Below are 20,815 nucleotides of genomic sequence, written 5' to 3'. Positions count from 1 at the left end.
ACGCTAGTCATGGGCCGGATACTGCCTGGTGCACGATTGGCTAGTCGGGGTCGAAGTGGAACCCGAAGCTGCTGAAATTGCCAGCCTTGTTCGTGCGTGGTGGTAGCCCAGTAATCTCTTTGCAATCACCCGAGCGAGAGGCGACCACGCTCGGGAGGACCAGCTGCTCCAACTCACCCGGCGGCGGCGGCGCAGGTACTCCTCCGCCCCTCCCTCTTCCCTGCTCCCCGTCCTCCTCCCTAGTCCTACTCCGAGGCCTCGGTTGTCCCTCCCCTCCGGCAGCCCCCCTAACCCTAGAACGGTGGAGCGGCGGCGGAAGGAGACTGGGAGGCAGAGGCTGTATTTGACGACGGAAAGAAAGCTGTAGTCTCGCTCTCGCTAGCCTAGATGACGTGGCAGAGATGGAACGGCTCGGAAATCTGAGGCGTCGCCCTTTTGATTTTCCTTTTTTTTTTTGCGGGGGCGTCCCCCTTTTGATTTCCACAAGCACTCACTCACCAAAAAGAAAGAAAAACATTGATTGAATGGCGGAACAGGAAGGGTCACACTTTAATTGCTTGCATTCCTCTCTGAAAGAAAAATACCACTAGAGCGAATATATAGAGGCAGGCCTGGTTAACAGGATGCCATGAGCAACAGTAGTTCTTCTCCCTCCAACCAACCCTAGTTGGATGGACCTGTCCAAGTATGTGGCCAATCTCATACTCTTCTTCCGTAGGTACGTCCCCGATTCCTTCCGGGTGATTCCATGTTCTCCCAAACTAAAACGAGGAAGGACTTGGATCATCTTTCGGCTGCATTGTTTTGATTCCAAATTTAGACCGTTCATCCGGAGAGGATGGACGGCCGTCCTTGCACCATAGGCCCCGATGTCAAGGACAAGTGGGGGAAGCCAGAAAGAAAGAAAAAAACTCGTTTCTTTGACAACCCCCAAACCCTTGCGGCTTGTGTCGTCTCGTCCCCTTCTTTGCCTGCTAACCGGTTCCGCGTCTCAGGCTCCGGATCCGGGCGTTCCGTGCGATGGGTGGCGGCGGCGGTGGCGCGGAGGAGGAGCTCACGGCGCAGGAGACGGCGCTCTATGACCGACAGATCCGCGTCTGGGGCGTTGATGCCCAGAAGAGGTACGCCTCCACCCCAGCTCCTGCTTCCTTTTACTTTCTTTTACCACATCTTTGTATTTCTGTTGGGTTGGTTTGACTCGAAAGTTCCGTTTTTGGTCTTTCTTCCGATTTTCAAACAAAGATTTTCAACCTTCTGCCGACTTTTTTTTTCTCCTGTTATGACTATCGATTTCCCCTGATTTGTTTGATGCTTCCCGTACAATTTTGGACTTTTTTGCCCATGTTATATGTGACATTAGTTTTCAGTTAATTTCTGTCTTTTCTACGGGGTTTCGGTTCCTTTTGTACCAATTTTTTTTTGGATGCATTCGTCTGTTATTAGCTGGCTGACTGTTATACTTGTGTTGCTTGGAACAGGCTAAGTAAAGCCCATGTGCTCGTGTGTGGCGTCAACGGTACTACTATTGAGGTGGGTAGTTTATTTATTTTTATCTGTGATGGTCTCCTTTCGATTAAGACAACATTGGAATTACAAGTGTTATGGTAGGTTTTTTCGAATGGTAACTATTGTTATTCTTTAGAGCCCATGTTAATTATTGCTTCTAGTCTATAGTACTTTCTTGTTGAACTTACAGTACTGAACCTTCTTTAGAGCCCATGTCAATTATTGTTACACAATCGATCCATTGTCTTCAATACTGAACCCTGTTAAGTTGTTAACTCTGGCAAAGGCGACTAGTATTTGCCTGTTGAACTGGTGTTCATTATATTGTATCACTCAAGTGAATGCAGTACAACTCGCTCATTTAAACTGTCTATGTGATGGTTCCCTTTGTGGTCATAGTAAGAACTAATTTCTTTCTTTGCTAGATAGAAAGAACTAAATTTCAACTTAATGTTCCTTTATTTCTGATGGCATATTTATGACTTTGCTTCCCCCCTGTCATCTCATGTTCATCCTGTCAAAGTGCACCTGGTTTTCCAAATAGAGGCCACCATTCTTATTGACATTAATTAAAGTTCATTAATTTAACTTCTGATATAATATTTACAGTTTTGTGATATAATATTTACACTTTTGTGAAAGCAAACGCGTACTCTAAAGTCAATTTCTCCCCTACTGTGCAGTTCTGCAAGAATATTGTTCTAGCAGGAGTTGGTAGCTTATCCTTGATGGATGATCGCGTAGTCACCGCGGATGATCTCAATTCAAACTTCCTAATTCCACATGATGAGAGTATCTATGGTGGTAGATCACGAGCTGACGTTTGCTGCCAGTCCCTAAAAGATTTCAATCCAATGGTCCGAGTTGATGTTGCAAAAGGTCAGGTGTTCAGTTTGGTGCAGTTTTTATTAGTTTGGATGTTAGATTGAAGAATTATATACTGTATAGATTCACCATGTCTTCGATACTCCGCTTGTTTGTGATTCCTACTTTGATGGCTTCCTCCCAAGTTACTGGCAGGAGTGTTCAGATTTTTTTCCACTGATAATGCTGCTACAGTTGAGAAAGCTGTGCAAAAAAGATAATTTAATGATAGGAACAAGCAGTTGTTATAGTAACTAGCATATTTGGTTCTCTAATAGAAACATTTTACCCCTGGGCGTAAAAATGTGAGATTCCTTGCTGTATTGATTCTAAATGTTCTAACCATTATGTTATTTCGTCCAGGTGATCCTTCACTAATTGATGGAGAATTCATTGACAAGTTTGACATAATTGTAGTTAGCTGCGCATCTCTTAAAACCAAGGTGCAGATTCTTCACCGAAGTAGTATTATCACGACCTTTTGTGACTTTTGGAACTTAAATTTCTAGATCAAGTTCACTTGTTCTGTTTCTTATTCTCACTGTTTGTTGCATCTGCGTTATGTTTCTAGTTGTTCATTAATGAGAACTGCCGGAAGAGAAACAAGCATATTGCCTTCTATTCGATAGAGTGCAAGGATTCTTGTGGTGAAATATTTGTTGATCTGCAGAACCATAGCTATGTTCAGGTGCGTACCCCCACATAAGAACATGTGACATATTCTGTAGATCCATCAATTAACAGTTGCATTTCTTTCATTGTTCACTAGTCAAAACAAGTATGGCATCCCCTTACAAGTATTCCTGCACAAATGCCTGCAATTGCTCAATGCTCAGTCCATTATAATTGTCGCTGCTAATAAGATATACCCTTGCATGCATGTACTTTACGTGCTGCAATAATGATTTCTTTCTTATCTGCTCTGTAGTTCATATGCTCATTTTGTTCCTTATCTTTATCTTCACTCCAATAAAAGGTTTGTCTGCCATCCATAGCAATGCATGGGCATTCAGCTAGTCTGCGTTATTTTAAAGTTTTTAACTCTAGGATGTCAGTGAAGTTATCTTGGGCCACACCTACTCTAATTTTCAAGATAGACGTCAGGGTGGGCACATTCTGCAGTGGATCACGATTCACGAACAAAGTTGCCATGCTATGGTGCTTAAAATGTAGCACAGTACACATACCGAAGCTTGAACCAGTATCAGTTTTATACATACCACTGTTGGTTCAATCACTATGGTCCATGGTGATTTAATTTTTATGCTTTCCAAACTACGATCATTAATGTCACCTTTTTTTTGTTGCTTCAGTTCATTCTTCAAATTGCATGTTCAATTTTTTTCAGAAGAAGCCTGGAGGAGATCCTAAACAGCAGGAGTTGGCATATCCTAGCCTGCAGGTATGAAAGTTCAGTTCAATTTTTATTGTAGGTTGTTCTTTATTGAGATAAACTCTTTCAGTAGTCATACACTCTTGTTTTGCATTCCTCAAGTTGGTGATTCTTGTTCTGACATATATATGTGTGTCTGGGGAGTATTTTGTTCGCGACGGAAACAAGTTTCAAGATCACAGAAGTAACTGGATAAGACATGCTGATATTTTCTACTCCTTCGGTCCCAAAATAACATGCTCAACCTTTTCTAGATACGGATGTATCTACAAACTAAAAATATGTCTAGAACTCTAGATACAACCGTATCTAACCTGAGCAGCTTATTTTGAGACGGAGGGGGTACTATAAAATAATAGTTTGTCGTGACAGAAAAGAATAAAGAAAATAAACGTTGTTCCTGCATATATCTTTTTCCTTATTAGTTCAGATGTATCTGCATTTGCTGGAGGTAGCTTTGTTATTTTTCATTTTTTGTTTTACCTCTGCACTTCTTTAAATTGCTGGTACGCAACATGAATTCTGCAATTGACATTAGAAATGCAATGTTATTATCTTGTTTTGATTATGTGCTTGTCACCACTTAAAAATTGGTCATTCTGTTACCATAATTATGATGCTACATTACTACTCTCCTTTAGTTGAATCATGCACTATTACTGGAATACCTTCATGTGGTTTACTTCCAGAATCTGATATCATACACTTTTGGATGCTTCAGTTGGCAAATATGACAGTTTCAATTCCGATAACTGCAATCGTACACCACTACTGGAACCTGCATATGATTTGCTCAAGGAATCAATATCACACCTGTGACAAATATTACAATTTAAGTTGTATTGAGTATTGACTGCAGTTATATTTGGTTTTTTATGCAGGAAGCTATTGATGTGCCCTGGAAGAGTCTGCCCAAAAAAACAACTAAATTGCATTTCGCCATGAGAGGTGATGACACGAAAACATAAGATACTGTTCCAAAGGCTTATCTTGTGGCAACTGAAAAGGGGTGTTTTGTTTCTTTTTTGCCATTTTTCCTGGGCAATATCCGGCCAAAACTTGAACATGCTGAAATCTCATAAAAAGAAGCATTGAATTTCAAAATAAATAGACATTCACAGATGTAGGGGGTGGACATGTTCTCTATATCCCTGCAAAAATTGAGATCAATCAATCAATATCATTGTGATGTAGGGAAAGGACAAATATTTTGGATCAGGTCAAACTCAATGGCTCTTTCACTAAGTATTTTCTTTTCCATATCTCACAGAAGCGAATGAGCTTGCTCTTGACATTTTGCAGACATAGAATAACACCTCATATGTCAGCTGGTTTTTGGGGATTTTTGTATTGCACTAAACAATTACTACTGATTTGCATGCTCTCTTGATCTGCCATCCAAAACCCTTCCGATTGTTATATATCCTTATGTTTCTTGTCTTGGTTTTTTAACTATCATAATATGTTGTTTTCAGTCTTGGAAAGTTACGAGTTATCTGAAGGGCGTGAACCTGGCGAGACATCACTTTCTGATCTACCTGCAGTTTTGGCTCTGAGGAAGGACATGTGTGATAGAATGGTATAGCTGTTATTGTTGTGTCGTACTTTGTGTCTCGTTCCTTCAGGTATTTTACATGCTATAATAATTGCAGTCTTTAAATGAGTCTCAAATTCCTACGGCTCTACTGGAACGGCTTCTGGCAGCTGGAAAGAAGGAACATCCTCCTGTATGTGCAATCCTTGGTGGCATTCTTGGTCAGGTAGGTGCCAATGTTTCATCACTTAATCTCATGACATAAGACACTATTTTCATTATTTTCCGTTTATTCTATTGTTTTGTTTTTGTTATAGCTGGAAAATAAGTTAGGTATTCGTAAATCACTTGGTTTCTGACACCGCAGAACATAATAGCTCTTGACAAGAAATATAGTCATCTCAATTATGTATGGCATTAAGTCACTATGTGAAAGCAGATGATACTTTGAACTTCTTATCTAGTAATCTCTAGTGCATGAAAAACATATGGACCGTTTTCCTTGTAAGATGCATTTATTCTTGCTTTTTGGTACCAACTAGATTTTTTGTGCTTTGCATAGATGAGACTGCTAAATGTCAACTGATAACTTAAAAGCTTGTTAGACCAGCAATCAAACCAATGAATTGGTGTTCCGACAGCTGAACCAGTGAGCCGTGGTACTCAGTGGTTTGGTTTCCAAACAAAAATGCTGGACTTACGGACTGACTTCTACGGATATGGCCTAGGGGATGATGTGTTAACCACCAGTTCAGTTTTTTCTCCCTTCCGTGATTTTAGGACTGGGAATGCACCGGGTGACTCCACCTCAGTCGTAAGTCACGTCCCGTAATCATTCCATAGATGTAGCATTGCTGCTTTCCAAAACTATGATTCATAGATACGTCTCGATAGATCTTGAAATTTCATTAATAAACTGTGGGGAAGCTAGTTGTGTAGGAAAATTTCCACATGCGTTGTTCGAAAATATAAATTAGACAAACGCAATTGATACTAAAATTAAAGAGACCAGAGGGGAAGAATTCCTTTGCTTATTTTAATAGAAGAATTTGTGAGTATGAACTGAAGTTGCGAGCGTGGAGGCTTGAAGCCGGCAGGGTAGCACGCATCAGTCCGTGCTAAACACCCCAGCTATGCCATGGTTCTCCAAACGCAATTGATATAACGTTTCCTGAAACATCTAGAAAAATCGTCAGTCCATAAAAACACCAGAATTCTTTTATGTTTAGCTGCAAAAAGCTGCAAGCTGTGAATTTTGTTCCTTCAGAGCCTTCTTATAACTCGAATACTTTGTTCAACATACTACTTATAACTATGTACTTTTTTTTTGATCCAACAGGAGGTGATTAAGTCTATATCTTGTAAGGGAGATCCGGTCAAGAATTTCTTTTATTTTGACGCCGCCGATGGTAAAGGGGTCATGGAGGACATCCCCCCAACTCCCGCAGACTAAACGACTGACTGCCAAACACTCATTCTACCTGGCTCCCTGATAATCGTCCCAAATCATTAGTGTTGAACATGTGAAAACTCTAGATTAGTGGCTGATGCAGTAAGCTTATACTTGGCATTGTAGCCGTGGCATCAAGCTTTGACATTGAACAAACAATTGACATTCTCCACCAAACAATTCCATAGGTCAAGTCAGAGAGATTTTAATGTTTATTGAGTGACGAAATGCTTGGTTTCTGTTTGCCCTTTGCCCCATATTTGGTGAAGTTATTGAAAGTTACAAAAATGTCATGTGACAGTGAAGGCCCCTGCAGGGATTTCATGTCTGTTTGCTGTAATCGGTGCACCCGCCATTTCGTCACTGAAATGATATATGATGTAACATCGGGTGTCGTCTACAATTCTGGGGAAAAAGCTCAAACATAATACAGGTACATAGATGTCTGTTCGGAAGATGAAGAATGCCCCTTGGCAATGTGCACATGTATTCCTAGCCCCAGGACAAGCCACTTTTGATTTATTTTTTCGTGAAAACGCAAGAATGTTTTATGTTTCGATGCATTTGATAGGAATACAAAGTTTTACATGTTTGGACGCTCGGAACGAAACGACGCCGCACCTAACAACTCAACCCACTAGATCTATGGAGCGACGAGGGTCAGCGGCAGCCCAAGAGCTAATCGAGGAGACTACTTTATGTTAGGAAGCGCGTTGTGGAAGATGAGCAAATCGTCGCGATGCGCCGAGAATAGATTATGCAGTCTGGTTCTGGCCGGCCTGGTTATTACCAGCCAAACTCTCCTGTTCCTCGGCGATGCGGTCCAGCTCTGCTGCGTAAGCGTACCCTATCGCCGGCACCGCGAGGCACATCAGCAGGTCAAGCACGCCGAGGAGCGCGTCTCCCGTGCTATGGACATTGTAGCTTAGGACTCCAACCTTGAGCATGAACAGCTGCATTCCAAGGCAGACTAGGATGCCAGACCACTGCAAGCAGGGTAAGATCAGATCGTTAAGTTTATCGTGGCTGTAAACGTGTGTAGTACACTAGTACTGTATGTGGCTGCTAGGACTTTGTCAATGAAATACGGACTAAAACAGTATGTATTTACCCTGAAAGCGGTGGCGCAGGCGCGATTAGAGCGTGGGGAGTGGCTTGACAGGCGGCGGGGTACTGCAGCGGGGGTGGCCCGAGGCTGAGGCTGAGGCCGACCTTCTTCTAGCAGGCAGTACCAGACATATTCTCGCTCCTCCGACGGTGATGCGCCGTCTGCTGTCATTGCTACCAGCTAGAGAACTCGATCCTGCGACCTAGTAGTAGCTAGGTGTCCTTCGCACAAAACGTGGATTGATTTTGCCGGCGACTAGGGCGGCCTGCGTACGTGTATGTATTGAGACGATACTAGGGGACTGTAGGATCCCAATCTGAATCGGTGACGGGCCTAGTTTGGATGAGTCAAGCCTTCCTCTCTGTTTCTCAAAGCACTTCCAGCCGTCTCCCGACGAGGTCCCCGACGGCCCTTTTTTTTCATCCGGACGGTGATATTCGGTCTAGCCGCGCCTTCGGTTTCTCATCCCGAAAAAGGCCCTTAATCCATCCGCAGAGTTCAGACTATCCCCGGCCTCCCGAGACGCGCTCGGGGAGTCCGGACGAAACAAATACGCGTGAAACATTGAGCGGGACCGCGGTGTCGGCCATAGAAAGTCTAGTTCTCACCAAAATGTGCAGCATATCCCCATTCTCCCCGCCGAATTTTCGAATAGCTACCGCCATTCCCCACAGTTGCAACTCCTCCTCTTCCCTTCCACCACCATGCCGCCGAAGAAGATCACCGACAACGGCACGCCGAAAGCAAGGAAGCCGCATGCGTCAAAAGAGAGGCCGCCTGGTTGGTCAAACGCAAGGTGGGCGGCGGATGTGGAGCTTCGCCAGACCGAAACTTGCGGCAGGGCGGAGAGGGAGATAAAGCTCTCAGCGAAGAAGGTAGCGGCAGCAGATGAACAAGCGAGGCAAGCGAGGCAGGGCCATGAGCATGGGACAGCCACGCGTCGGCGTATTCCCGGTCCATGGCCAATCCTCTCCTCCAACGTCCACTCCCGCTGCTGCGACTCTGACGGCCAACGATGCATCGCCGCCCGACTCCGCGGCAGACAAGGCGCAGGAATGGAGTGCCTATATCCCGGTTATCCTCTAGTTTTTTTTAGATCGCCGGTATGTGGCTGATCCGATCGCCGAACTATTGCACTATGATTTTGTGTAGCGAGAAGACGATTATTCGAAATTATCGCCGCTATTGAGCGAATGTTGGGGGTGCGACTGAAACTGGTGCTCCCCATGCCCAGTGGCGGAGCCACCCTTAGGCTGTGTAGTCATTTGACTACACAGTTTTTTGGTAATACAAGCTTACAATGGGTAAAAACTAATTAAAAAATTATATAAATACATGTATTTGACTATACAACTTTAACATGACTACACATGGTTGATGTTCTGGCTCCGCCACTGCCCACGCTCTATTTTCATCCAATCCGATTTCAGCCTGCGGGGCTCAAACGGCTAGAGGTGCTCTCAGAATAGGGCTTTGGAGCTCCGGATGGCCGGCCTGATGCTTGATCAACAAATTGGATGCCACTAGCTAGGTGATCATCGACTTGGATTGTGTTACGGTGACTGAGGTTCCTATACATGATGATCGATGGAATGACTCTTATAGTCTTTGTCTAAGCAAAATTAAAAACTCTTATTATAGTTTTATCTAAGCAAAACAAAAATAAAACTATAAGTTGCCACGTAATATGATGACACGAATCTCATTGTCTCAAAACAGGAGTGACTTGCTCAATGTGTATATACCAACAGTCAAGGTTGGACATCTATTAGTTGTCTCACTCGTCTCTCTAAAAATTTAGACCAACATCGACCCATCTTAATTCTCACCTCTCGTCATATATACAGCATATAACCTACAAACTGCAGTATCGTTGTAAAAGATTACACATGTTTTGGAGACTGAGACGGTCATGGTTGATGGTATGCTCATCACGGTTACCCTCTCTGAATCAGAATTATATGTAGTATCATGTTACAGCTACACGAAACTTTCCCCAGGAATCGTGACATGAAAAAACCACGGAGAAACAACCAGTCCGTGAATTGCCTCGTTAGTGTGCCAAAAACGCAAGTTCTTGCATCATCGTATTTTACAGCTACATAGACACCACATCCTATCCCCAGCATAAATGTGACGCTTCCCCTGAATAAGCACATTGTAAAGAAGAACCTGGCAATAATAACACAAGGGTTATATATACTTGCAAAGGTTTCCTCTGAAAATTAAAGACAATAACCAAGAAAATGTAGTTCTGTTTCTTTCAAGTAACTTAGGAAGTGAACTTTCAAGAAAACTTGAGGAAGTATGCAATACTATACAGAAATAACGAAATTGTATTGAACTCGCAGGCTTCACATTTCTGGCAGCATGGCACGGAGATTGCATATAATAGTTTCCACGTCACCTAAGGGGCTAAGAGCCTGAGATTGAGAACTTTCAGGTTCCTACAACATTCTAACAAATTCAACTACCAATATTTTACCTAGTTGTGGAATCAAGGTCTAAAGGAATCTCATTTAAAATTGACACTAGCTACAATGTGCACTTTTTTAGGCAAACTGAAAGGTCTACTGCCAACACATAATTCTGTAACTTTTTTTTTCAAAATAAATGCAGAGAATTCCACATTATTTATTCAACACTAACTACAGAATCTACAACTGATGTCAACTCCTAAATAAACACAACACAATGATGCATGTGCCACAATGTAAGTCATATGTGACCATTCTACCAATGGTCCTTACCTCCCATAAACATTTAGGAGATATAGATGAAGGCTCTAGTGTATAGATTACTGGTGCGGAAAAAAAATTCATCCAACCAGGACATAAAGGTAAAGAAATAATCAACACTAACACATATACTCTTGAATCAAGTACTACATATACATAAATTAACAGTCAAAAGCATATCGAACTATGGAACTAACAGTTAACAATATCTAAAACCAAGTGAAAGCTAAAAATACAAGCAAAATAAAGAAGTAATCAAACACCGCATAAAACATGAATTGGGGAATCAGAATCCACCGGAACTGTAACTAGAAGTAACTGAGTGAAAGAAAACAAACCGGTCAGATCAACTCAGAGCACCATTCACCCCCTTGTGCAATCAGTCAGATTTGATGCAGGTGTCAGTCCAACACCTACCAAAGAAATGAACTTACGATCAGGAATTCAGGATATTAACCTCATCATGCATAGAAGCAAGGAGCACCAACAATTTCATACCTATATGTCAGAGCCTGTACGACAACCCTGTTTCAACAACAAGAACATGTCAACGTAAAAGAAACTTCCATAAATATAATGAACACGATGAGAAAAAATGGTTTACCATGACCCAAGAATAGATGTGACCAGCCAGCACTATAAGTCCAAGTGCAAGGAAAAATAGTGCACGGCTGTCGATTGTCATTACTGAGGGTGTTGACGGTGATGGAGGGTTGAGTGAAGAGGTGGGCGGTTCAATTGGTTTTGAAATGAGGAAGAAGACATATAGAACAAAGATTGAAAAACACAAGAACGTGAAGCGTCCAACATGACGGCTAAAGCTCTTCTCGTATCTGTAAGTTCCGAACAAACCACAGAGAAGAGCGGAACGCCGCCAGATCCGCCAGCAGCGGGGCCATGGGCGCAGAACGCCGCCAGATCCGCCGCCTGCGCCGCCTCCCGCTGCTGGCGGGCCTGCTGCTGCATCGCCTCCCGCCGCTGCTGACGGTGTGCACGCCATCGCTCTTCCCGGGCCGCTGCCGAGGGGTCGGTGTCGACCTGCGTTTCCGGGACCGCAAGTGGAGGGACGGCGGTGGAGGGAAGTGGCCAGCGCCGGGGCGGTTCGCCATTGCTACTGGTGGTGGAGGAGACGGCGGTGGAGCGACGAGGGCTGTCTTTGTTGCCGGCGGGGTGTGGTGGCTACCGTTGAGCCGGAAGACCTTTTATAGACGCCGGCGTCGGGAAGAAAGCGCGGGAACAGGCGAGTAGAGGAGGGAAGATCGCGCGGGAACGGGCGGTGGCGTGCGAACGTCGGCGATGCGTGGAGGCTGCGCAGCACCGACGAGACGTCTCGCCTGCCCCTCCGTCGCCATTAAGGCAAAGATGCCGCCGTGTGTCACTGCGCGCGAATAACTTCCGTCGCGAGGTAGGCGACGGTTAGGTTAAAATTAACCGTGCCGCCGACGGGTCGGCCCCGCCACTCCCCGCCTCGCTGTTGTGTCCGGCGTCCCCGGAGCGTCCCCTGTGGGACGGGGACGGGCTCGGGGCGCCGGACACCGTATCGGGCCGCGCCGGACAAAAATGGGCTTTGGGGGACGCGGCTGGAACGCATTTTCTGTCCGGCGCGCCCCAAATCCCTTTGGGGGCGGTTTGGGGGACGCGGCTGGAGATGCTCTTAGCCAGCCAAAAAAAAAACGCGTGGGCTGAAATGCTGAATCACTTTCTGACTGGCCTTCTTGCAGAGGTACCGCATTCTCGATAGGTGTGGTAGCACTATACCGGGTCCTCCTCCCTGGCGCTCGCGCGCCTCCTTGCTTATGTTTCGCAGAAGGATCACCCTAACAGTTATATTTTCGGACATAGGGGAACAACAACCTAAACATAGGGGAACAATAGCCTAAACGGTAGGGAACAACATCCTACAAGGAAGGGAACAAGAGCCTGGACGAAGAGGAACAAAAGCCTGGACAGAGAGAAACAACAACCTGTACGTAGAGGAACAATAAAATATACGGAGGGGAACAAGATCCTAAACAAAGGGGAACAAACCTGGACATAGGGAAACAAATAGCATATACGGAGGGGAACAAGATCCTAGACAGAGGGGAACAACAACCTGGACATATGGAAATAATAGCATGTACGTAGGGGAACAAAGATCGTAGACAGAGGGGAACAACAACTTAAACAGAGGGGAACACTGTAATATCCCAGGTAATGGGGTTACAAAAATAGAGGAAACAGATGTGTGCATTGCATTCATGCATAGAAAATCTGGGGAATTTTCGCGCTTTAAAGTAAAACAATCACAATGAATCGAAGTTTCACTTGACCTTGGTGGAATTGAAGTAGCTCATCAAGTCAAGCGCTATAAACCTCAATGTGACTTTGATAAAACCTTGTTTTGGGTAGAGATGATTTGATCTAAGGGCTTAGATCAAATGGAATTACATCTAACACAACCACACTTCAATCAATGATCAACTACTTGATCTTATTAAAGATCACAACATGATATTCCTTGCCATAACATATGAACATTCATTCAATTGGAAATCAAGCAACAATAATTGGAGAAACTATTCTTCACTTATCTTCTCCATGTCTCAAACTAATCTATGATCCTACCATGAACCTCATGGTATTCATTCTATTTTAATCTTGGAAGCAAGACAAGGAGTTCCAACTAAGAAATATATACTCTCCTCTATTTTCAATTTATTATACATCAAACCTAGAGAGGTGAGAGTTCAATTATAATTATTAGAGCAGCATAAACAAACCTTGAGTTAAACCTTGGATATACATCCAAGTATTCAAAACATTATCTTCAAGAGGAACCCTAGAATATTATTCAAGTCATTCCCAAATGAGTGAGACCATTCATACCAATCTTAGTCTTACCTATTTAAGAATAAAGGACAACCAATGAGCTAAAGTATTAGGTTGTAAACCATTTCCCTTTGGAGTGGTGAGATAACCTAATATCAAATGGACTAAGATCATATCCATGAATTGATAAAGTAAGGAGGAGATTAATTCAACCAAGATAGCCAAGTGGAGTTTTAGACTTGATATCTATTAAGATATGGTGAATACACCATAAACCCTAGAATAAACCATTCTTATATAAGAGAGCTCAAGATCGGGTGTTACACTCAAGTTAGTTGAGGAAACACTTGGTTTTAAGGGAGAGATCTATTCAAATATCCAAAAGGTTAAACCATCATTTCTTGAGAGAACTTTAAGTGAATATTCCAGGCATTTTCCTGGGATATAAAACTATTGAGACAACCATGACCATCCTAGAAAGTAAAATAGAAGTGATATATCCTAGTTGATCAAGACAATGCTTGATCATGGAAGTGAGAACCCATTCCATAAGAAATAATGTAGGAAGCCAAACCTTGATCATTATAAATTGAGTGATGATCATAAACCCTAAGAACTTGAGGTAAGGATATCAAGCACAAGTGGATCATGTCTAACCATGATCATGCTCTTGAAGTATGTGAGGATAAGTAAACCCTAATAGGATAATCAGTTATCATTAGCCACATGAAATTATAAGGAGATCAATAATAAACAACCCTAGGCTTAGACCCCAACCTTAACTTGTGAACCACTTGGTGATCACAGGTATAATTCTACCACATTTACATTCCACCTATTCTTCACTTAAGAACCTAAGAAAACCTTAGAGTAAAATTCCATATTTAATATGGTGAGAAATCATCCATCTATAAGACCAAAGTTAACTATAAAAAGAACTATAACCATTATAGTTATTTTAATGATTAATTGAGGATAATAATAGAAGTTAATTGGTAGAAGGTAAAACCAATTCCCAAATCCTTAGAAAATTAGAGAAGCACATGAAATATTAAGCAGGTACCCACCTTATCATGGTTAGGGGAGATTAACCCTAGCACATGCAATATGGTGTCATCTCATCTATACAACCTAGAATTAAATCTCAACCCTAGTTTGAGCATCATTTGGGTGATCACAACTAGAACCTAAGCCACAAATGAGATTCAAACCAATTGACATTAGGTAAACATAATTAGAACCCCAGAATTGCACTCTAATTAAAACCTATACCTAATTTGGAGCATAAGATAAACCTCATTAAAACCCTTTAGTTAAACCATGTGTGGTGATCAACCACTTACCTTTTGTAACCAAGACCAAGCCATTATGGGGACAATATCTAATTAGACATTTTCAAAGATAATAAGGGTGTTAACCTTGAAAGGGAGTTATAAGAGAATTTACAAAACTATAATAAATAAGTGATCTCATAAAATAATATGCAAGTGAGCAACACTCTCAAATAAGAAACCAAGACTTCATTATGATCCTCAAATGCTTTGGAGTAGAATTCCTCAATCCTAATAATTCAAAATAGATTTGATTACACAAGAAAAAGGAAATTTAAATGAGTGCATAAAATCATAATTAATTACAATTTGTAATAGAGCTCACATATGTAAAATGTTTAATTAAAACAATTGAGTAATACAATAATACTTTTAATAGTCTTCATAAAAGACCAATTGTTTAACACCTGCAAAATAGAAAATAGTTAAAACATGAATTCAAAATAGAATTATAAAACAAAATTGAAAAACAGAAAATAAGAAAGAAAAAGAAAACAGGAAAAAATAGAGAGGAGGCTTACCGAGACTTGGCCACCACGGCCCACCGCAGCGAGCCCAACAAGCTAGCCCGGTTTGGCCCAGCCCAAACGTACCCCTTCGGCGAGATATTTCACGGGGAGGGGAGCCATCGTCTTCCTCCGTTCTCGGAAGCGGCTCGCCTGTCGAGCTCTCCTCGACTGCGTGTGCCAGGATTCGCGCCACCGTTTGGTCGTCGTCGATAAGTACCCTCTCGCCGCCGCTGAGAACCCTAACCCTAAATTCCCCATCTCTCTGCAACCTTCTCCGAAAAATTGGAAACCCTAGCTCGCCGGGCATTTCTTCTCGCCGCCGTTTGGAGCTTCTCCGCGACTCGGCGTGAGTGCCATCGTCATCTACACCCTCGACTTGCTCAGCTGGAGCAGGGAATCGAGCGGGAGCCGTCCACAGCAACCAGGCGAGCTCACCTTCTCCGACGCCGGTAGCCATCAATCCCGGTGATTGGGACCGTCTCCGACCTCGCCGACACGCCCTACGTGCTCACGGTGAGCCGACGATCCTCCTGAGCATCCTAACCTCCTCTCTAACGCCTCGTACCGTGCTCGCGCCGTGTGACCGTTTCCGCCGCCGCAGCAAGTTCATCGCCGGCCATGCTCCGGTGGTCATTAGCGGGCGGCGCTGGTACCAAAATACTCACGGTGATGTGCTGATTCCAGTAGACCACTTCGTTAGGCCGCGCGAGTCCGGGAACGGCGGCGCCGTCGCCGACATCCCGCCGGCAGTAAGCCACCAATCCACCTCATCGATTTTGACTTCGGTCAAATTCCACATGGCACCTGACGTGGATGTTGGCCCACCAGTCAGTGTCAGGTGGGTAGCTTTGCCGTGTACAGTTAGTAATTCCTAATTGTTTAAAATTACAGAAAATACCAGAAACTTTGCAATAAATTGTAAAATTCAGATTAACTCGGAAAATTATAAATAAGATATCAAAATTCTTAGAAAAATAAAATCTATTCAATAAAAATATAATATGCAATTTTTATTTTAAAATAAAAATTCAATTATTTAATACTTGTTAATTAAGCCCTATTTATTAAGTCTAAATTGAATAAAAACTTCTATAATTAGTAAAACTACCTAAAATAAATAAAAACCAGAAAGTAAATAAGGAAAACATTAAAATTAATTTTTTTCCTTTTCTATTAACTTATTAAATCCTTATTAGGAGGATTTAAACCCTAATTAATAATTACCTTAATTATTAATTCATTAAAAATAATATAATGCCAAATTCAATATTATGTTAATTCCAAGTGATTAATAACTTCAACTTTAAAATGAAGTTATTAATTATAGAACCATATGGTAAATAGCAAACCCTAATTCCATATTGAATGGTGTTACAACCTTATCATTTCATGTGACTCCCAAAACCCTAAATTAATTAGGAACCCTAGTTCCATTATTACATGTGAACCTTAATTTGTTTCTAACCTAAACCCAAGGTTAGAACAGGTGATCATGATACTTTAATTCAAATCATAGAGCCAACATTTACAACTAAAAGACATACCTGTGTCCACATAAAATGTAGAACCCTATCACTAGCAAATTAGTATTCCATGTATGCATATCACTAAACCTAGTTGATCAAGTAGGATTAACCAAGTTTAAACCCTAGCTTCTACTGTCAAAACCATCATCCTTATTCAACCATGTTTAGCATCACACCATTGTGATGAACCCTAACATCAACCACACCTACTATTTTACTTTACATAACCCTGTTCCACTAAACCCTACTAGAGTGAGATGCTTATGAACCATCCTATTTAGGAACCAACCATTCCTTACTTAATAGAACCAACATTAAAACCTAGATCACTTCAACCCTAATTGATATACTTCTTATTATTTAAGAAGTATGTTCTTCAAAAGTTATTCTTTTGAAGAAAATAGGGAATCATCACCAACCCTGCTTATAAGGACATATAAACCCTAGCCAGCTATCATTAGCAAGATAAACCAACCTTGACAACAACCATGTATAAGGAATTGCTTAGGATGCCTAGGCTTATCTTAACCTTACAAGCCCTAGGTGTCGACGAGTCCAACATTGTTGTGATCCATCTAACACTTACTCCGTAAACTACTTGGAACCATAATAAATTATAGAACTCCACCAACCTAATTATCATACTTGTTCTTTATCAAAGAACATGTTCTTCAAAAGTTATTCTTTTGAAGAATATGATAATTAATCATTAACCATGCTATCTAGTACCAAAACTGACAACTGATCTTTACATGTTAACATTATACCAAATGTTATAGTTGTGTACTATTGATATTATTGTTATGACATGTTGCAGCACCTGTTTATGATACCATGTAACCACACCTGAATAAGAACCTTGTATGAGAATCATTCTAAAAGTGCAACACACCCTGAACTAATCATTACCACTCACTAATCCTAAATCATCGGGGTTAGGTCACGCTTAGAACGATGCATCTCATACTTATGCATTATTGCATCCTTGCCAATCTCTTAAACATCGTCCTTACCGGACGATGATGCTATTTCAGAATTTGGAGTTACTACGTATCGAAGACCTTGCCTGCATAATCTTGCAGTCAAGAAAGGCAAGTTCATCACTTGCTCATGTCATTTGAGTATTTCTATCAAATTACTTTCAAAGTATTATGGTTATCACTATTGCACAAAAATCAAAACCACTACTTTCATAACTATGAATATGACTATGTGGTGGGCAATGGAACCATGGATTGTGTTGATATGGTGGAGGTTCCATTGCACGGGTTTATATCCATCTAGGATTAAACAACAAATGTCGCCAGTGATTCTTGTGCCGTAATACCCGTGTTAACCATAAGATCCGGAGTGGGACGGAGTAGTCAAAAGTGTTTCCACCTCTCGTTCATCAACGGATGCGCTTTACCGTAGACACTTGTATCCGTCGGCGGCAAGCGGTAGGTCGGGGAAGCCTTAAGTCCCCACGGCACAGTCCGTAGACACTTGTCGTTCGAAGAACAAGCGGTAGGTTGGGGAAGCCTTAAGTCCCCACGGTATTGCGGTCTATGATGGGTTGCAGCCACCGGCGTAGGAGTGTATGGTAGAGCCCAGCACTCGTTGTCGTGGTCGGGGTCCACCCTGAAATACGGGAATAATGGGACCGACGTGGACCCAGGGTCGGCGCATGCAACAAAGGGTGGGTGTTCGAGGTAGCGGAGGAACATGATTGGCTAGACCTTATACCGGGCCTCACACCAAAGGAAGTGTGGACGAGCACGCGGCTCGGTTGGCACCAAGGTTAAGATCTCTTATGGGTAAAGCAACACACCTCTCGCGAGTGTAAAGAACCGTGACTCGTCACTCCTCGTTCCGGGATATGGAACTGCGAACGCGGCCGGAAAGGAGCTCCATGAAGTTCTAGTAAACCGGTGAAGGCCGACGGACATAGTTCTTCGAATAAAAGCAACCTCTTGAAGAAATGATTATGAAAACCTGCATTGGTATTAGACTTTCTGGTCTAATGCCGTAGCTAGTGCATTAAACACCTCTTTCCTATAATGAACTTGTTGAGTACGCTCGTACTCATCCCACTCTTAAATCCCCTGCTTAGATACGGAGGCCACGAAGGAGGATCTATAGTGCAACTCGAAGACCGAGGAGTCAACAACTACTTCAAGGGACAAGAACTTGTCAGAAGAGTCAGATACCACATCCAACAAGGAGAAACCTAGATTAGCAATAGAAAGGAACTAGCTTCCTAAACTTAGCTCCTATTTAGCTAGAATCTATTCATAGCCTCTGTAGCTAGTTAAATACTCTACAAGTAGAGTTCGTGTTAGGATTAGACCACGAGTCGTTCTTCTGGAGTTTATTTGCAGTTTTACCTCATTGTAAAGTAGGAGGCTGTGATGATCTTATGTAAAGAGTCTGTATGTAATTCTATAGACATGCCTTGGACCCGCATATGTTTCTGTTGTACCACTCTGAGCGATGTAATACTAGTGGAACGGTGTTTCATTGGTGTTATGTCGGACTTGCATACTACACCATGCAGTGGTATGCCGGGTCACCACAGCTGGTATCAGAGCAAATGCTTTGACCCTAGGATTAAAACCCTTTAAAGGAGACCTATAGGATTGGTAGTGTCTATAGGAAGTGTCCTAGGTAAACCAAATACTTTTTATGACTTGAGATGGATATTCACTTGTGAATAATCCTGACACACTTGAGTCAACATTTCTTACCTAACTTACCCAGATAAAGTAAAGTTAGTTAGTTAATCCCAAACATGTGGTACACCATGAAGTCCTTAAACAATAGATGAGTAGACCCCAGTTGGTATACAATACATGGTAGTCCAAAGAGAGGATACAACCATAAGGAAGATATCCTATTGGAAGATGTGTACCAACACATGTTATGGTCAAGTAAGATATATCCAGACCTGTAATTGGAGTAATATAAAAATATGAAGGTAATTAAGATATCCTAATAGAAGATGTAGACCAAGATAAGTAATGAGTAAGTAAAATTATCCAAACTTGTAAAACAACTGATAGTAAGGGATGAATATAAGTTAGTATAGACCATGATGAGTCAGTCATGGGAGGTAAGGAAGAGAGATAGAAATAAGATGTGTCTACTTACATGGTAGAGTTGTTAATCATATATGATTCACCTGAGAATAACTATGTGATGGAATAGAACATCATAAATACTTAGAAGAAGTACAATAAGAAGCCAGTTGTTTAATAATAGTGCAAGAGTTATATTCCAAAACCATGGGGGTGTGCCAATCACATCATGACTATAGTTTTATTGTAGAAACACTTGGAACTATAGGAGCTATATTTCCATAGTTATGTGTTTAGAGTAGCAATGTTCGAACCTAGACATATCATGTGAGATAGTCCTCAACAAAATGGAAGTTCAGTAGTATTTCCAGAGAAAATTAGGTTAACCTTAACTATCCTAGGCCATTCTGTTTCAAGTTTGTCTCATTGCAAATGTGCAATTAAGACAAATGTTGATACAAATAGTAGAAACTCACGTATTCGTGCTAAGTATCACGATATAAACCTATCTTATGTGGTGTTATATACTACACATCAGAGCCTGATGTTTAGAGATGTCTTACTCAACTATTATATTCAGGCTTATGATGGTGTGTATTATAAACACGAAGCTGAATCTTCTTGGATTTTTATTGGATTTTCATTGTTTGACTAGATCCATACATGAAGTTTGACTTTGATATGCAAATGCATGTTGCAATATCAATATCCTACTTGATGTTAAAGATCTAGAGGGTAAGGGTATTCGTGTGAGGAAGTGACGAATTCTAGATATTCTAAAGACAAGATGAAGGTACATCAGCAGAAAGGACTAAAGTTGTGGGAAGCAACCACAATATTCAGAAGGAAGTACAATCAAACACTCATGCTTACCTCAACAGAGGAGTACTTTAGTACGAAAGAAGCATGAAGGTGAGAAATATAATGATTATGGTGAAGCTGAAGCAGATCCATAGTTAATGTAGAAGAGGGAATGCATGGGAAATCAC

General features: G+C 41.9%; 1 protein-coding gene and 1 long non-coding RNA gene across 3 annotated transcripts; one reads left to right on the top strand and one right to left on the bottom strand.

The window, feature by feature from the left end:
- The first annotated feature begins 656 nt into the window (after positions 1-656).
- LOC124675452 (SUMO-activating enzyme subunit 1A-like) lies at positions 657-6,986 on the top strand. 2 transcript variants are annotated; one of them, XM_047211529.1, is made up of 11 exons: positions 657-718; positions 996-1,121; positions 1,479-1,530; positions 2,190-2,385; positions 2,734-2,813; positions 2,942-3,058; positions 3,719-3,772; positions 4,645-4,711; positions 5,239-5,342; positions 5,458-5,523; positions 6,637-6,986. In XM_047211529.1, exons 1-11 carry the CDS (start codon positions 672-674, stop codon positions 6,748-6,750), a joined length of 1,023 nt encoding a protein of 340 aa, XP_047067485.1. In that variant the 5' UTR covers positions 657-671; the 3' UTR covers positions 6,751-6,986. The 2 variants fall into 2 exon arrangements, with proteins under 2 accessions (XP_047067485.1, XP_047067484.1); XM_047211528.1 differs by having other exon boundaries at positions 5,416-5,523.
- Positions 6,987-9,560: 2,574 nt separating this feature from the next.
- On the bottom strand, positions 9,561-11,444 carry LOC124678734. Its single transcript, XR_006994620.1, has 4 exons — positions 11,198-11,444; positions 11,092-11,118; positions 10,932-11,006; positions 9,561-10,027 (listed from the first exon to the last, which is right to left on the bottom strand). It is a non-coding gene; the product is annotated as an uncharacterized LOC124678734 (long non-coding RNA).
- Positions 11,445-20,815: the final 9,371 nt, after the last annotated feature.

This window comes from Lolium rigidum, chromosome 7 (assembly GCF_022539505.1).
Source record: "Lolium rigidum isolate FL_2022 chromosome 7, APGP_CSIRO_Lrig_0.1, whole genome shotgun sequence".
In the NCBI taxonomy this organism is placed as follows: domain Eukaryota; kingdom Viridiplantae; phylum Streptophyta; class Magnoliopsida; order Poales; family Poaceae; genus Lolium; species Lolium rigidum.
This window is presented reverse-complemented; position numbering and strand designations above follow the sequence as displayed.